Source organism: Sceloporus occidentalis, unplaced genomic scaffold (assembly GCF_023333645.1).
Source record: "Sceloporus occidentalis isolate IW3139 unplaced genomic scaffold, rSceOcc1.0.p SCAF_6, whole genome shotgun sequence".
In the NCBI taxonomy this organism is placed as follows: domain Eukaryota; kingdom Metazoa; phylum Chordata; class Lepidosauria; order Squamata; family Phrynosomatidae; genus Sceloporus; species Sceloporus occidentalis.
In genome coordinates, this window is record NW_028316986.1 from 108,289,140 (window position 1) to 108,306,243 (window position 17,104).

The 17,104-nt window shown below is 38.5% G+C and overlaps 1 protein-coding gene across 1 annotated transcript in view; it reads left to right on the plus strand.

Annotated features, from left to right (window-relative positions):
* The window catches only part of PREP (prolyl endopeptidase), a 99,523-nt gene that overhangs the window by 64,070 nt on the left and 18,349 nt on the right, over window positions 1-17,104 (plus strand). Inside the window, exon 10 of the mRNA XM_089530664.1 lies at window positions 4,972-5,075. Coding sequence (XP_089386790.1) covers window positions 4,972-5,075 — 104 coding nt within the window. The remainder of the gene's footprint in view (window positions 1-4,971; window positions 5,076-17,104) is intronic.

The following is a 17,104-nucleotide window of genomic DNA, read 5'->3' on the forward strand; positions in this document are numbered from 1 at the left end:
TTAGTCAGAATATGAGGGTTTGTCCTTGGGGTGGCACTGTACTTACTACCTTCATCTGCAACATCCCCCAGCCTTGTCCAGAGCATGTTCAAATTACCTTTTTATGCATTACAACTGAAACTTTCTCAGACTTTGGACTTTCTGGGAAAGACCATAGAGTCCGAACCAGGATTATACTCATAATTAGGTAAATACAAATAGTGTTCTTCTTTAGACCTTGCTGCTGCATGTGGTAAGGCTAGGGAATAAAATGGCATTCATGAGACATTGGCTAAGGGGCCATCCTTATTTCATGTTGAGGAATGCACGAAGAGAAATATAAGATTCTGCTGAACATCATTTTGTCTGCAGAATGACATTTGCTTTCTGGCAAGCATGAAATAACACCCTCCTTTGTTCTTCTGTAGTAGTTGGACAAGAAATTTGTTTCCTCTTGATAGTCTCCCATTGTGGTTCCCTTTCTTGTTTTTCTAAGTAGGTAAAAGAGAACTCCGGACGTGCTGTTAGGCAAATGGGTGCTGACAGCAATAATATGTCATCCTTGCATCACTCACACACACACACACACACACACACACTTCTCCTTATAGTTGTTGCAGTAGTACATCTAAGTACTGTATTTACAGAAAGGTTACAAATTCTATTATTAGAATTGTTTGCTATTTTGACACATAATGACTTGCTTACAATTATTAATAATAATAATAATAATAACCTTTATTTATAAAGCGCTGTAAATTTACACAGCGCTGTACATACAGTCTTTTTAATTAGATAGTTCCCTGCCCTCAGGCTTACAATCTAAAAAGACACGACGCAGAAGGAGAAGGGAGTAGTGGTGGGGAAGGGGATGAGGTCCAGCAGTTCTTCTCAACCTCTGAGGCCTGGACCAAGGGAGATGGACTGGGGGGAGGACTTGGCTTCTTGCAGCTAGCCTGCCTCTCTCTCCCTCAAGATGGTGGATGAAGGGAGGGCTTGTCTTCTACCAGGCAGGCCTGGTGGAGCTAGCCTGCCTCTCTCTCCCTCAAGATGGTGGATGAAGGGAGGGCTTGTCTTAAACTTGTCTTAAACTTGTTCCAGTTTAAGCTGCTTTGAATGCTGGGGAAACTAGGCATATTTTTTTAAAAAAAACAAATAATTATAATGTCTCCTTGAGATTATTCAGCTGACCAGAAATACATTTTTCTGATGAAAACTTTAAATTTCTGATGTCTGAATTTCTTTACCAGAGTGAACTTTCTGAGTACAGTTTGATGCTAGAAGATGTGTGCCATCAGGTTTTTGTTAGTTAAAAGGCTCTATTTCTTTCTTAAAATGTTGTTTCTTCTCTGGAAAACTATATACAACTTCAGCGAAATCATCAGTCAACAAGGCATCATAAAATCCAAATACTATATATATATATATATATATATATATATATATATATATGAAAGGGACACTGTGGCTTAGTGGTGAAAAACTATTGTAACGTCAGAAGGTTAGCAGTTCAAGGCCCAAATTCTATGTGATGGGGTGAGCTCCTGTCACTAATCCCAGCTTGTGCCAACCTAGCAGTTCAAAACAAGTAGATAAATAAGTACCCCTTTTGTGGAAAGGTAACAGAGTTCCATGCAGTCATGTTGGCCACATGACCACAGAGTCATCTTTGGACAATGCTGGCTCTTTGACTTAGTAGCGGGGATGAACACCACCCCCTACAGATGGACACGACTAGACATTCATGTCAAGAGGAAACCTTTACCTTGTGTGTGTGTGTGTGTATGTATATAAACGCAAAAATGGAAGAAGAAAAATGTATGGATGAGAAGGGAAGATTAACATGTACAGTTGACCCTGCATATCCACAGATTCTGCATCCAAAGATTCAACCATCCACTGCTTGAAAATATTCCAAAAAGATATAAATTCCCAAAAGCAAACCTTGATTTTGCTATTTTATATTGGGGGGGGGGGGGGTATTTCACTATACCATTGTATATAACGGGACTTGAACATCTATGGATTTTGCTATGCACAAGGGGTCCTGGAACCAAACCCCAATGAATATCAAGGGCCCACTGTATAATAATGTATTTAAGAAAAAATCATGAATCAGCTGATATTTTTAAAGGATAGAAATGCAGTCTTCACAGAGTTGTGCAATCTGATCTGATAGTAGAGAATGGAAAATACAAATATAGTTGTGGACAAGTTCCATTCAAAATTAAGCCCTTCAAAATCCCCCTGAACATTAACATTTGTTTACAATTTTCCTACAATAAGTGGTTTATTTTTGTGTTGCAGTGAAACTGCAAACTGCTTAATTAATAGTGCAATCCTAACTCCAAAACCGTACAAGCTGTAGAGAGTTAGGGTTAGGTACACTCTTCTGCCAGGTAGCAGAAATACCCTTCTGCCAGCAGAATCCTTTGAAATTATATAGTTATTTCAGTTACTGTAACTTTTATAGTCACAGAGGCCTAGCCTCACTAAATGATGCAGGAGGAATATCCTGTTTCAAGTGCTGTTCCATGCTACTGCCCTCTTGTGCGTGTCAAGGCAACAACAAGATGGATGAGGAGGATGGCATAGAGAGTTTTTTCTTTAGAAATAACTATCTAGTTACTTTTGAGAACTCAGAGGAAAGGGTTACTTTTTAAAAACACAACTATAGCAATAATTAACCTGGGACAACAGCTAAGTTAGGAGCTTGGAAGTATAACTAATTAATTACTTCTTAAGTGTAACTTTTAAGCTATAGTTTGTTTTCATATCAATACATCTGTATTATTTTTCAGTTGTACGGCTAGCTCACCCAGGAGAGCCAGCATGGTATACTGGTTTGAATATTTGCTCTCCTACTGAACCTAAGGGTCACTGTAAGTCAAAGCTACTTGAAGACACACAACAACACTGCTTGCTTAGTTTACACAATGCAGAAAGGAGAAAACAGACCTGGGTAACAGATCATAACATAAAGGGCACCACCTTAACAAATTTATGTACAAGCCCATGTGTGTCTGACAGAGTGCCTTCACTGAAATATTTAGCTTACTGTTTCTTCTGTTGAATGCTGTGGTTTAAAGAAATTATTTTCATTCTTTCCATCTTTCTGGTAAACTTTGTTACATATAAACAAGTATTAAGTGTATGGATTTTAGAAGCCTTGAAATCAAACAGAATTTACATCCAGTGGAAAAGTACTGTATGTCTTCAGCAAGTCTGAAATTATTTTAAAAAAAGAAAAAAGGAAGAGTCAATAGCCTAGGATGATGTTTGCCATGCATAATCCTTAGAAAGTATGTAAGGATTTAGTGAGGCATTTTTGACAGTATTCTCAAGTAGTAAAAAATCTGGGTAATTTACTTTGAATGTGCTGTGCAATGACATGACTGGTTTAGAAACAGAACAACTTGCATGTTTCTTCCTCTGGTTGAATCTGACATACTTTGATGAGCTGTTCTATGATGCCTGTAGCAGAGTACATTTTACTATTTGTATTAAGAAACACTAAAAGGGGAAAATCCACTTAACTTATTCTGATTAATGTGAGATATTACTGCATATGTTGCTAACCAAGGCAGACGGGCAGCTTTCATGGAATTGCACTGAATATGATTTTTCAACATTCAGATATAAAGTGTGCTTCATTCATGAAGACAAAATTCAGTAGGAGAGCTTTCCACCCCCCCCCCCCTTTATTCCCTCCCTTTAGTCATCAGCTTCAAGCACAGTGAGCTAACACAACATTGTTGGAGGCTGGCATGAGTAACTCCATTAATTGTGCAACAAATAAATGTCCCTGGGAGAAGTTGTTGTCTTAGCTTCTCTTGCTCTGGAATGAAACCATGTTACTTGAAATAGGAAGGGTTTGACCACAGCTTTTTTTGGCAGAGGATGAAGATAGGAAGAGAACAGTTCTCTGAAATTGCGACAGGAGAAATAAAGGCGAATACTGAATGAAAAGGAAGTACTTTTCATGGTGTATTCATTCATTTGGAAGGTGTCCAGTGCTAGTTTTTTTTTTTAATTCAGGGTATAAAATAAAGCATTTGATTGTATATCTCAAAGGCCCTAGTGATGTGAAGCCTTGTATAATTAAAGGTGTTATTACTCAATGGTAAGCTTACAAAGAGTTGTTCATAAAGCAGATTTTAAATAAAAGCAAGAGTGCTAACATATTTAGGTAGATGCTGCATTGTATCTTTCTTGAGAGTTTCAACTAATATAAAGGGCAGAAAATTAAAATAATTTAAACTTTTTCTTGAGATATATTAAATAAAGCAGGTTTAAAAAGGCAGCATAGTATGTATAGTGGTTTCCGAACTGGACTAGGTCTTTGGGAGAACAGGGTTTGAATGCCCTCTTGGCCGTGCAAACTCATTGAGTGGTCTTGGGCAAGACATACTCTTTCAGCCACACAGGAAGGCAATAGCAAACCCTTCTGAACAAATCTTGCCAATAATAATAAATTTTATTTATATGCCGCCTTTCCAGCAGATCAAAGCAGTTTACAAAAATGCATACACAGTTACATAAACAGTTACATAACACATACACAACTAAAAATTCATCCCCTTACCTTAACTAAATACAGTTAAATTAATCAAATTACAGTTAACATCAGAATACAGTTAAATTAATTACATTAAAATATATTGAAATATACCCTCCAAGGGTGGACTGGCCCTTGCCCTTGCTTAGATAATAGAAATGGATAATCTATGGCAATTTGCAAGTAGATTGGAATATATTCCAGTGTATGTTTCATAATGTGCACTTGGTAATTAACATTCCTCTTGAGCCACCATTCAATTCAGTATTCACTCAAAACAAAACAAAACAGATCCCACAACCTTTAAATCTGTCCACTCCTTTTGTATGGTAATAGTCAGTTGTGTATACTGCTTACAAGGTATATTAATGATAATAGCTACACATTTTTGCAATTTGATGTAATTAACTGACACACTTGAATTATATGTTTAGGTATTATTTACCACTGTGATCTGACCAAAGACGAACTAGAGCCAAGTGTTTTCCGAGAGGTCACAGTGAAAGGATTTGATCCTTCAGCTTACCAGACAGTGCAGGTAAGGAAAAGAAAATTGTGCTTTCTTTATAGATTCCAGTGATCTCCAGTAAATGCTAAGATTTTATGTAATAAAATCTCTTTGAACGGACCTCTCAGTCAATTTTTGTATCACCACAACTATAGTTTTAAGGTGAAACCCATTAGAAAATAGGACATTTACATATTTCACAATTTCTGTGAAATAGTTATCATGTCCTCTTAAGAAGCTTTTTCATTTTGCATCCTGTCACACTGTGGTTTTTACAGTTAGTAACTAGGGTTTGTTATCATTCATGGTCTGTAAGCTTCAGAGTTTATTCTAAAATGTATTCTTGAGGAGCTAATTTCAAAACAAAAAATAAATGTGAATGTACCTTGGATTGCAGTTGGAATATTTAGAGGTGACATCACCTGGACTGACCAGGTGGGAAAAGGGGTAAGTCAGAGGCAGAAATACATGGCAGTGTGTGGGACACCGGGATGCAGCTTCTTCGGCATTTGCTCCTTTTCCTTGTCTGTATGGAAACTGCATAAAGCCTCTGCAGAAAAGAGTATGTCCCAGTCATCTTAGCAGAGCTTCCCTACATCCCTTTGTGCTTCCCTGGCAACTGTTTGAAACCAAGGCCCAAAACAGACAGGCTTAAAAAGCTGGCTTCCATGTGGTTTGGGGGTGTGGTGGTTACATGACACATCCCCCAACCTTTGTGGAAGCTGCACCGAGGCTGTACCAGGTGGCCCAAAAAGGAGCAGACCTTTTCCTCTTCTTGCTGTGGTCCATTGAGGACTGCGGCAGCTGGTTCCCTTGGGGCCATGGCATGTGGCCTTGGAGTGATTGGGCGGGAGTAGTTTCTGACTGCTCCTTCCTGGCCATCTGTTTCACCCCCAAGTTAGAGTTATTGAGGGTCAGAAGAAACCTCAGTTGTTCCCCTTTAATGCCCTTATCTGTTCCGGAACTCTACTGTTTTCCTCCCCAGTATTTCATTTGCCATCTCAACCTATCAGCGTTCTAGTTTTGGAACCAAAATGCATTTGGTTCCAAAACCAAATGGGGGACACTTTCTAGAACAGAGTGGTTTTGCCTTCCTGCTTTCCCTAGTTGTTCATGTACTTGATGCTCCAGCTCTTTGCAGTGTATAGTAGTTTTGTAGAGGTGGAGGAGGCTGACTGAACTGAATATGCTCCCTCCCATTTAGTGTTCACCTCACTGGCTGAACCTTGAACACAAGCATTCAGGCTAAAAAGGTGGCTCCACGGCAACCTTTTGTAGATGATTTCACTTTTCATTAGCTGTTAGCCTTGACGGCAATACAGAACTGTCATGTTCAAAAGTCTGTATCAGTTGCTGAAGGACAGCAGTGTATATAAGGGATGGGAACACAGGGCTTGGAATCATTACTGTAGAAGCTATTATGTTTTTTTTTAAAGCAAAGTTTTTTGCTCATTGCTTAGGAGTAAAAAGTACCATTAATTTTTACCATACTGGGTTTTTAAACAATATATATTTTTAAAAGTAGTGGGGAAAATCATCTCATCATCTGAATAGGCCATCTCCTTGTTCACACTGAAGCTATTTGTAAATGTCTACAGGGAAAGAAGTGAGAATGGACCATAGAAAGCAATTGAAACATCCAGCATAGCTGGGATTAGTCAATAATATGTCTATCCCCCCTCCCCCCGAAAATCCTCAGATTAAGGAGTGAGCTAGAACTGCTCGATAAGAGGTGAGCATATTGATTGGGTTCAAGTGGGCATATCGATTGAGCACAAGTGTTGAATGTTGCAGAAGGTAATATAATAGAATGAAGCAACTGCATCCCAAACAGAAGCTCGCCATACTGGTGTATGTGTGTGTGTGTACGTGCGTGTTTACACAGGGCACCACATCATAGTGGTTGATACAAATGCAACATGGACTAATGTTGTTTCCTTCAGGGGTGAAGGAATCCCATCTTGTGTTCTTATAAAAGGCATGGTTTTGTAATTTTAATAAGTACAGTGTTCCTAAGTTCAGTGAGATGACAATAATTGAAGTCAAATACCCGTGTAATTAAAATGTTCAGTGGAAGGAGAAACCTAATGGGTATCTCAGGTTAAAATATTTGCAGAGCCTGGAATCACTTCTATGGTTGCATCAGTTCATGTTAGAATTATGGAACACTGAAAGAATTCAGCATTATTCATTGAGTGGGTTGCATCATGCAGTAATTTTGTTTTGTTTTGTTTTTAAAGAAGTATCAGTAGTAAAAAAAAAAGGGTGTAGTTTCTACAAGTATCATTCTGATATTGTTCTAAAGTAATCACTCTTAGGAAATATTATAGATTTAAATTTAGCATTCTTTTTAATAAATTTGGCAGATAAAGAGTAACAAGCAATCTGTTTTCATTTCATTAAAGTGGGTGGTCTAAATCATTATTGCATATAACATGAGTTTTGATGTAACCCACTTTACAGCATGTTTGACCATCTCTCTGATCCTAGATAAACTTGCAGAGTTGTTACAATAATTGTTTACAGTAATTATTTGAGATTTGCAGATTTTAAAAAAGCAAACACCTAATTTAATCACTTATCTTTGGTGATGTATAAGTAATACTTGCTTGATATTTAAAGGTGAAGTAGAAAAAACATGGTAGCTCCTCCCCACATGAAAAAGATGATCGGTAAGGGCTTTTGAAAAGTATTACCCTTATATAAGGATATGTAAGATTGAGGGTGGTATAATATCCAAAGAAGGGTCACACTATGAACTCTCTTTCATTTTCAAAGGCGAAGCCAAGTGGATGTTGTCATGGATGCAGAAACTGGCAGCAGCTACATAGGAAGACTCAAGAATACACACACACACACACACAGAGAGAGAGAGAGAGAGAGACTTTTATTTATTTCAGTTCCATAAAGAACCTGAAATCAACAACAAAAAGGTTAAAACAGGCTTAGGAAACAAGTTAACTGGAAATTGTATTAGTGCTGATGTCTGGGTAATGTACGATTAAGATGAACACAAAAGTTCACTGATGGAACCTTTCACTATGGGATCAAGTTTAAGCAGAAAGTATCTATCCATAAGTCAGCAATTCCTGACAATGGTCTCGGCTAATGTGGGCCAGTCTTCATAAAAGGAGTATGATTTCTTTTGAAGCAAATGTTAGTCCATAGTGCAGTTATATCAACTACTATTAAGTGAAGTAAAGGGTTTTTCAGAAACCTTGTATTTCAAATTCTTGCCCACCATTTTAATAAAGTTAAATCTCTCATAGTGGGCAGCTATTTCAGTTCTTGCCACAGCCAGAAGGAAGGCGATAAGGTTTCAGTGTTTCAGAACATTGTTTTCTTTGGTATACAAATGGAGTAACAGAAGTGGAGGACAAAAGTGGATGGCTTGTTTGGTGACAAGTGAGATCTTGTTTATGACTGCCATCCAAAAAGTTTTAACTTTGGGACATTCTATCCATGTAGAGAGAGAGTTTGTGTGCAACCCCTCCAGCATGATTATTGTGTGACATTTTAGCTACTCTTGATAATTAGATGGGAGTTACATTCCACCTGTGAATTATTTTAAATATTCCTTCACTTGTGTTAGCTGGAACCAATTTGAGTAAGTGGTGTTCACCCCAAGGTCTGATTACCAAATTAATGTGGGAAAGAGGACATTCCCATATGTGGTAGCTACTGATGTACTATATATGATTGCAGTCTCTCTTTTACTTTGTGGATATTTGTCAGTGCATAGTGACTGACAGTGTTTAATAGAGTTTTGTGAGGCCAACAATCTATTCTTTGCAAATATCTTCTTAATATCTTCTTAATGCAACCAGAGAGGAGACTGTACACATGGAAATCAGCGGATGAGCAACACAAAACCCAAATAGATTACATAATGGGAACAGAAGATGTAGAAGCTCCATTCTTGCAGCAGAAACAATACCAGGTGCAGACTACAGCACAGATCACCAAGTACTAATATCCAAGACTGGAATAAAGCTGGAGAGGGATACCAAATCAATAACCATGCCAAAATATGATGTGGAAAACATCTCAATAGAATTTAAAGAAAGTGTGAAAAACAGATTTGCACTATTAAGCCTTTTTGACCAAGAACCAGAAGAACTATGGACAGAAGACAGAGTCATAGTTAGAGAGGATTGCAGAAAGATGCTAAAGTCTGAACACCAAAGTGAGGATTGTCCAAGCCATTGTATTCTCCATCACCATGTACGAATGTAAGAGCTGGACAGTGAAGAAAGCCGATAGAAAGAAAATAAAGTCATTTGAGATATGGTGCTAGAGAAGAGTGCTAAGGATACATTGATGGCCACTGGCTAAGAAGATAAACAAATGGGGTCTAGAACAGGTCAGGCCCAAACTGTCCCTGGAAGCCAGGATATCTAAACTGAGATTGTTATACTTTGTCCACATCATGAGAAGACATGACTCATTGGAAAAAGACAGTGATGGTAGGAAAGTTAGAGGGCACTATAAAGAGAGGAAGACCACATGCCAGATGATCAGACTAAATCAAAGAAGACAGAGGCCTGAGGCTGCAGGACCTAAATAGAGCAATGGCGGACAGGGGATCTTGGAGATATCTCATCCACAGGGTCGCCATGAGTCGAGGTCGATTCGAAGGCAGTTAACAGCAATATAGTTGCTCATACAGAATTAGTGGAATTTCATTTAAAGGTAAAAAATTAAAAGCAGAACCAAAAACTATATTGAGTGTAGTACAGCTAGCTGGAAAAGTTGTGGGTAGCAATAGACAACCATTTTACCAACATTTACCATGATATTCTTACAGAAAAGCTGGTGAAGTGTTGGCTAGCCAGTGCTTCTGGGTTTGTATTTGATTGAGAGATGAAACCCAAAGGGTATTCCCAATGGTTTTTCTTCATTGTGGAGAGATGTAATTAGTGGAGTGTCACAGGCTTCTCTCCTGGGCCCAGTACTATTTGACATCTTTATAAATGGGTGATAGAATAGATGGAATTCTTACCAAATTTGCAGATGATACCAAATTAGGAGGGATAGCTAATGCCATAGAGGACAGGATCGGAATTAAAAATGACCTTGACCAGATTGGAGAGCTAAACCATAAGTAACAAAATGAATTTCAGTGGGAATAAATGTAAGAGATTACACTGAGACAGGAAAAAATGAAACACACAAATATAGAATGACTTCCATTGAAACTGGTATAGTACAAATATAAGCAGTACATGTGAAAAGGATCTATTGGGGGGGGGGGGTGTTAGTAGACTACAGGCTAAACATGAGTCAACAGTGCCTCATTTGCAAAAATCAATAAGAAAAATATTGACAAGCAGTCCAGAGGAGGGCAACCAAGTTGATCAAAGTTCTGGAAACCACACTTGATGTGTGCCAAGATATTTTAATTTGCTACTTTCACAATGTGTTAAGTCTGTAGAGTTGGCACTATAAAGAAAGGATGTCTATTCCACAATCTCTTAAACTAAATGGTATGCTTTCACTTATTTATCATGAATGTATGATGTTGAGCCTAATGCTGTATAAGAGGGAAGCTAATGATATAAAACAGCCTCAAATTTTTCATCACACATTCATCCTGTTTTGCATGCAGCTTGGTCACATTGGAAAGATGGAACTCTTTTCAAATACAGTAGTAGGAAGTTCTTGTGCCAATGTTCTAGGGAAGCTTTCCTTAACAAAGATCTGGATCATGTAGTGAGCATGGGAGATTTCCTTGTCTGACAACATACAATGGATTATGAAAATGAAAACAAATTAGGGCTGCATCCAAACTGCAGAAATAATGCCATTTGGCACAACTTTAACTGCCACAGTTCCATCCTATGGAATCCTGGGATTTGTAGTGTGTTGTGGCACTAGAGCTCACTGACTGAGAAGGCTAAATATCTCACAAAGAACTACAAATCCCAGAACACCATAGCATTGAGCCATGACAGTTAAAGTGGGATCAAACTGTATTATTTCTGTAGTGGGGATGCAGCTTTCGAGCCTTCATTTCAGGTCTAATACATTTTCCTCTCTGAGCCACTAGTACGAAAAAATGCCTCTCCTTCAGTGCACCAAGTTGAAATGTATAGGGTACTAGGTCTATAATAGCGGAGGAAAAAATCTTCACAGCCACCTCTTTCTCTCCTTGGAGAAAAACAATGCAATATGAACAAAATAAAAATAATAATTTTTGCTGTCCTTTTATGATGCCCCTTCTACCAAATTTCCTGTATCAAAAGGTAATACTGGAAATGGCAATCTCAGATACTGGTGATTCCAATGTTAGTGAGGTGGTGAATCTATTCTGGGTTTTCATGTGAACTTTGAAGGAGCGGTCCAAGGTGCTGAACCCACTCAGATAGATAACTCCTTTAATGTTTCATTTAAAATAGTAGCACAGATTCAGCATCCCACTGGCCACAAGGCCACCAGCTTTTACTGGGCTGGTGATGAATCAGAACTGATTTAATTGGCAGAAATGTAGAGGAAATTGCTTCACGGTGTCTTCCCACACCTTTCTTGGATCTTGCTATCCTTACTACTGTGTTATTAAACGTACCAATTAAAATTATTTTTAATAGAAATCACTTCCAATGTGCCTTAATAAAATTCGTGATTGGTCTTGTGAAACAAAGAAAGTGCTTCTGAAGATTTTCTCCAGCCCTTGTGCCTTCCAGAATACTGTCTCCCTCCCCCACATAACTCCATCCTTTTCATTGGAGATTATTGCATTGCACAGTAGACCCTTGTTTTCCACAGGGGTTTGGTTCTAGGTCTCTCTGTTGATACCATAATCCATGGATGCTCAAGTCCCATTAAATACAATGGCAGTGGGAGCCAGCATGGCATAGTGATTTGAGCATTGCACTATGACTCTGGAGACCAGGGTTCCAATCCCTGCTGAGCCATGAAGCCCACTAAATGACCTTGGGAAAGTCACACTCTCTCAGCCTCAGGGGATGGCAATGGCAATCGCCCTCTGAAAGAAAGTTGCTAAGAAAACCCTGTAATAGGTTCACCTTAGGGTCAGCATAAATTGGAAACGACTTGAAGCCAAACAACAACAAAAGCAAAATGGCGTCCCTTATATGGCAAAGTAAGTGTTTGTTTTTTGGAATTCATATATTTTTGGAATATTTTCAAGCTGTAGATAATTGATTCTTTGGATAAAAAATTTGTGGATATAGAGGGCCAACTGTAGTAACTTGTGGTGAGTCCTATTCCTTTTGCCTCCAGTTCTCGGTGGACATTATCAGATGGGGTAAAATTGGGGAAGAAAAAGGCATACTCCCTGCAAAGTCACACAATCGGGCTGAGGAGTTGCAGACAATGTCGTGCTTATCCAGGACTTAACCCATGAAGACCCAGGAATGCTCCAGCAACAAACCATTCCTGGATCATTCCTGGATCTTCATGGGTTAAGTCATGGATAAGAGTGATGTGTCTGAAAATCTTTACCCCGATCATGGGAGAAAATGTGCTCCATTCTATAGCCATTAATCCTAATATTGACAGATTGCTTACTGTATGGAGAATGGAAATAAGCACTAGGTACTTAAAGTTGTTTAATGGACATTTAAAGGAAAGCTTTTATAATCTTTACAGGGCTGCAATCTTCTGAATAAATATTTATTTGGGGGTTTAATTTATCTTTACTTGAAAGTCCATTTGCCTCAGTCCTTCCTCTTTCCCCTATTCTTTCTGAAATGGAACCCATACACGGTCCCTTTTTAACTGTAGTTTTCCAGGTATTACAAATATTCCTTTAAGAATATAGATTAATCTCACCTCTTTGAGTTAACAATTAACACTTTACCATTTCATATAACACCAGTATTCCCAAGACAGAAAAACTTCTGACATCTTTTCTCAGATCTAACTCTCCCCCTCTCTCTTTTTTTTTTTTTTTTTTTTGAGAATTTAAAAGTATTTTTGTAAAAGCAGTAGAGTCTTGTTAATAATTGCAGATGCTTAGAGATGCACAGTCACTTGCAGTAATTAAGGATATGGCCTTAGGGCAGGGGTAGCCAGTACACAGGCTGCATACCATCCTGGTTGCTTTACTGAAGGAAGGCAGGAAAAGAATCTACATTTTCTCAGTAAAACAAAGAACATGGGGGAACATCAAGAAAGCATGGTTCTATTCTAAAATAAGGTCTATGAGCAACACAGGCTTTGTTTTCCTGAGAAAATTTGGAGTGAAATTGGAAGTAACTTTTCCCTCACTTCCAGTTGTCATATGCCACTGAATTTCAGCAGATAGGTGCAGCCATGTTGCTATCCAGGGGTTTGAAATTAGGTCCCATGCCCACCAGAGTTAATGTTCTTGCCACAGAACATACAATGATGGTTACATAAATTGGAAAGAACGTGTGGCTGCTTGGTCAGGAGTGGGGTCACTGGAATGACGTATTGTTGTGTGTACTCCTCTCAGCTCAATTCATAATAGGATTCAGTACCTTTTCTCCATGAGTCTAATTCTTAATATTGCTGCTTAGCTGCATCACAAGTGTAGGAGGTCCTGGAAGATGCAATTTTTAGTAGGGCCAACCCCAGACCTTTTTGGTCCTGTGGCAAACTGGTGTCCCATTCCCATCTCATGTACAGAAGGACTGAACTCAACACACCTTACAGTGGGCATCAGTTCCTAGTAACCATGGTGTTTATCACACTATGCTCTTAAAGAGGTACTATTCCAGTGTGACTCCTCTAGCTGCCTCCTGTTGCATGCTGGGATTGGCAGTTTTAAGGAGGGGTATTTAGAATTCTCAGGCAAAGAAGTTCAGCTCCTTAAAACTGCCAATCCCAGCATGCAACAGGAGGCTGCTAGAGGAGTCACACTGGAATAGTAGCTCTTTAAGAGCATAGTGTGATAAACATCCTAGTAAGACCGTGATTTATGATGGTACACATAGGAAAGTGGCTCTTAAAGGAAATTTATTTAACTGTGTTTTTTTCAGTGCAGTATGTTGTAAGATACAAACATCTCTCTTCAAAGTGAAGAATTATTTTACTTGCAAACAATAATCTATATAAACTGGAGAGAGCCAGGACAAATGCTGGAAACTCTAGTTGTTCTGCCAAACAAAAGCTATTACTCTCCAATCAAGATCTAATTTCATAGCTAAAATATATTTCCTCAATTTCTGTATCAGATATAAACAAACTCTGTGATCATGTACCTTCATTAAGGGAGTATTATTGCTGTTATAATCTAATACTTTTTAATGCTATTGTTAAACTAGCATAGCACCTAACACAGCTTGAAGCACTAGAGAAAGCCGCAGAGGGAGGCAGAGGGGTATGGAGAAGCCAGACATTATCAGCTGTTCTCTTAGCATCATGTTACATTTAGGCCTACTTCTAAATTATATTGTCTTACTATTAAGTAAAATAATCTTCAGTATTTGATTGGTAAAGCAAAGTGGACGGGGCATTTTTTGAGAAAAAGAATGTCAGATATAGAAAGCTTTGGAGATACTTTGTGTTAGAGAGGAGCTTCATTTATATCAAAATGCTGACATCATCCACATTTTCCTTTTATGTAATTAGATTAAAGTAATTTGTAATCTGAATAATCTGTATATGAGTAAACCACCATGGTGTAGTGGTTTGAGCATTGGACTATGACTCTGGTGACCAGAGTTCAAATCTCAGATCAGGCATGTAAACCCACAGGGTGACCTTGGGCAAGTCACATTCTTTCAGCCTCAGAGGATGGCAATGGCAAACTCCCTCTAAAGAAATCTGCCAAGAAAACCCTGTGATAGGTTCGCCTTAGGGCCTCCATAAGTTGTACACACCTTGACAGCACACAATAACAATTAGTAAGTAGAACAAAATGGTACACTCTTATGCTATATTGTACACGTGGAAGACCATGCAAAGATCTCTTCTAATATAACTTAAGTAAGAATTCATAGAAAATTAGATTAAATAGCCAATACTCTTTCCATCTAGGATATTACATTTGGAAGTGATTCTCATGACTTATTCTGAAAAAGGTTGAGCAGTTAATTTTTAAATCAGCTTCAATCTTGAATAATGACTCTGTGCAAGTTAGGTTACAGCATTTGATTCTCAAGTCAAAGGCATGAAGTGGAACTGTGATGTACAAACTTGGGTCGGGGGAGAGACTTGATTTCTGAAAATAATTTCAAATGTTGCTGCCATCTGAAAATGTAGAATCAAGCAACTGGAATGAGAGAATCCGCTATTAATAACAAGTGCAGTGGGTCTTTGGCATCTTCTGAGGTTTGGGTCTAGGACTTCCATGGATACCAAAATCCATGGTTGCTCAAGTGACATGCTATATAACGGGATAGTAAATGGTTATATAAAACATGCTTGTTGAATATGTGTGTGTGTGTGTGTGTGTGAATATTTTTAAAACTTGGATGATTGAATCCATGGATATGGAGGACCAACTGTATACCTGTTTGGAAGATAACCCATTATTATCACTTAATTTTTGGTTGGATTCAATTTCAGTTGACTTGCCTGTGTGCAATCCACCACAATGACTGGAAGATAAGTGAAAAATAATGATATTTTTCCCTCTAAGAGGGGCTAAGAAATACCTCTCTCTGAAGTGTCACAGCTCCTGCCACTTATGCTTGACAAGGATGGGCTGAATAGACAACTTGTCTGTTGTCGTTTAAAGATACTGCCTATGTGCAGTGGCACAAATGTATTGCTATGTCAGTTGTACCAGTTACAGACCACTGGATAGTTGTTTTTAAGAGGACTCTTTGTAGGGACGGAAAAGATGTCAAACTGAGCAGGAAGAAAATGGGGATCAAGTTTGCAATGCACCTTTTAATGTCATCCATTATTTATGTTGCAAAAAGCTCTGGGTCGGTTTTATATCTTCCTTTTGACTTTATCCTCCCTGCCCCCCAGCTGTTGTTTTAATAATTACCTGCATCATAGGAGGGTTTTTGACATTAAGAGCTACTTAAATGAAAATAATTTGACTTTTAATTTCTCAACTTGCCTAGTAATGAATTAAATGAGAGAGGCGATACCATTTTATTTTTCAAGTATAAGAAATGCTTCCTGATCTTCAGCTTACTTAGTAAAAGTTCAGAAGAAAATAAAACAACTTCAAAAGTTAACCCACTTTGTCCCAAGCCTTTTGACATTTGGTATTTATGTAGAGGGAATTAAACTGGTTTTTTTTAGTTGGTGAAGCAAGAATAAAAAGAAATGACTGTGCCCTTCACTGCAGGATTTCTGTCTGAACTTCTTTTGAAAGAATTATCTTTCTTTTCATTTTTACTCTTTCCTTTGGCCTCCTTGTGAGTTTATTTCCAGCAGCCTCTTGCTACTAGACAGACAGATTCACTAACAAGGGATTTCCACCCCCTAAATGGCTGGCTTCTCAAACTTAGCCTCCAACAGCATGATGCTGCTTCTATCTTGCCTCATGGGTGGCTGGCTTACTTGATTATTTATAACAATTTTGCAATTTTCTTTGTCATATCTGTGCATATGATGCTCACAGTTTTACAAAGCCATTATTTTGCATTGTAAGTTTGATAGTGAAAACTAGCATAGGTTGCTTCTTTTCCATCAATCCAGGGAAGGCCAAAGTGTCAGTCACTGATTGTATGTGACCTCCAGCCCTGTTTCTCTGGCTCTCAAGCTCTCAGGAGGAAGGGAAATACAGGAGTTACAGAGCAGCCATTACAGTTGTACACGGCAGAAGAAGATATGGAAAGGAGAAACAGTTACACTTTAATTGACAGGACAGGAATAGAGTGCTAGTTATCCCCAAAATGTCCCCTAACTCAAATAATCTGCATGGTCTTAGCAACAGAACCCCTGGGTTGAAAATGCTACTGGTGAATGCCAGGTCAGTAAATGGGAATACAGCTGTCACCAAGGACTTGGTCTTGAATGAACATGTTGACCTATCTTGTATCACAGAGACCTGGTTGGATGGTAAACTTCGTCAGCTTTATCCTCCAGTTCAGAGACAACTGGCACCAGCTAGGCAGCAAGTGGAGTTGCAGTAGTCTGTCAAAATTTCATCCCCTTGACCACACTCT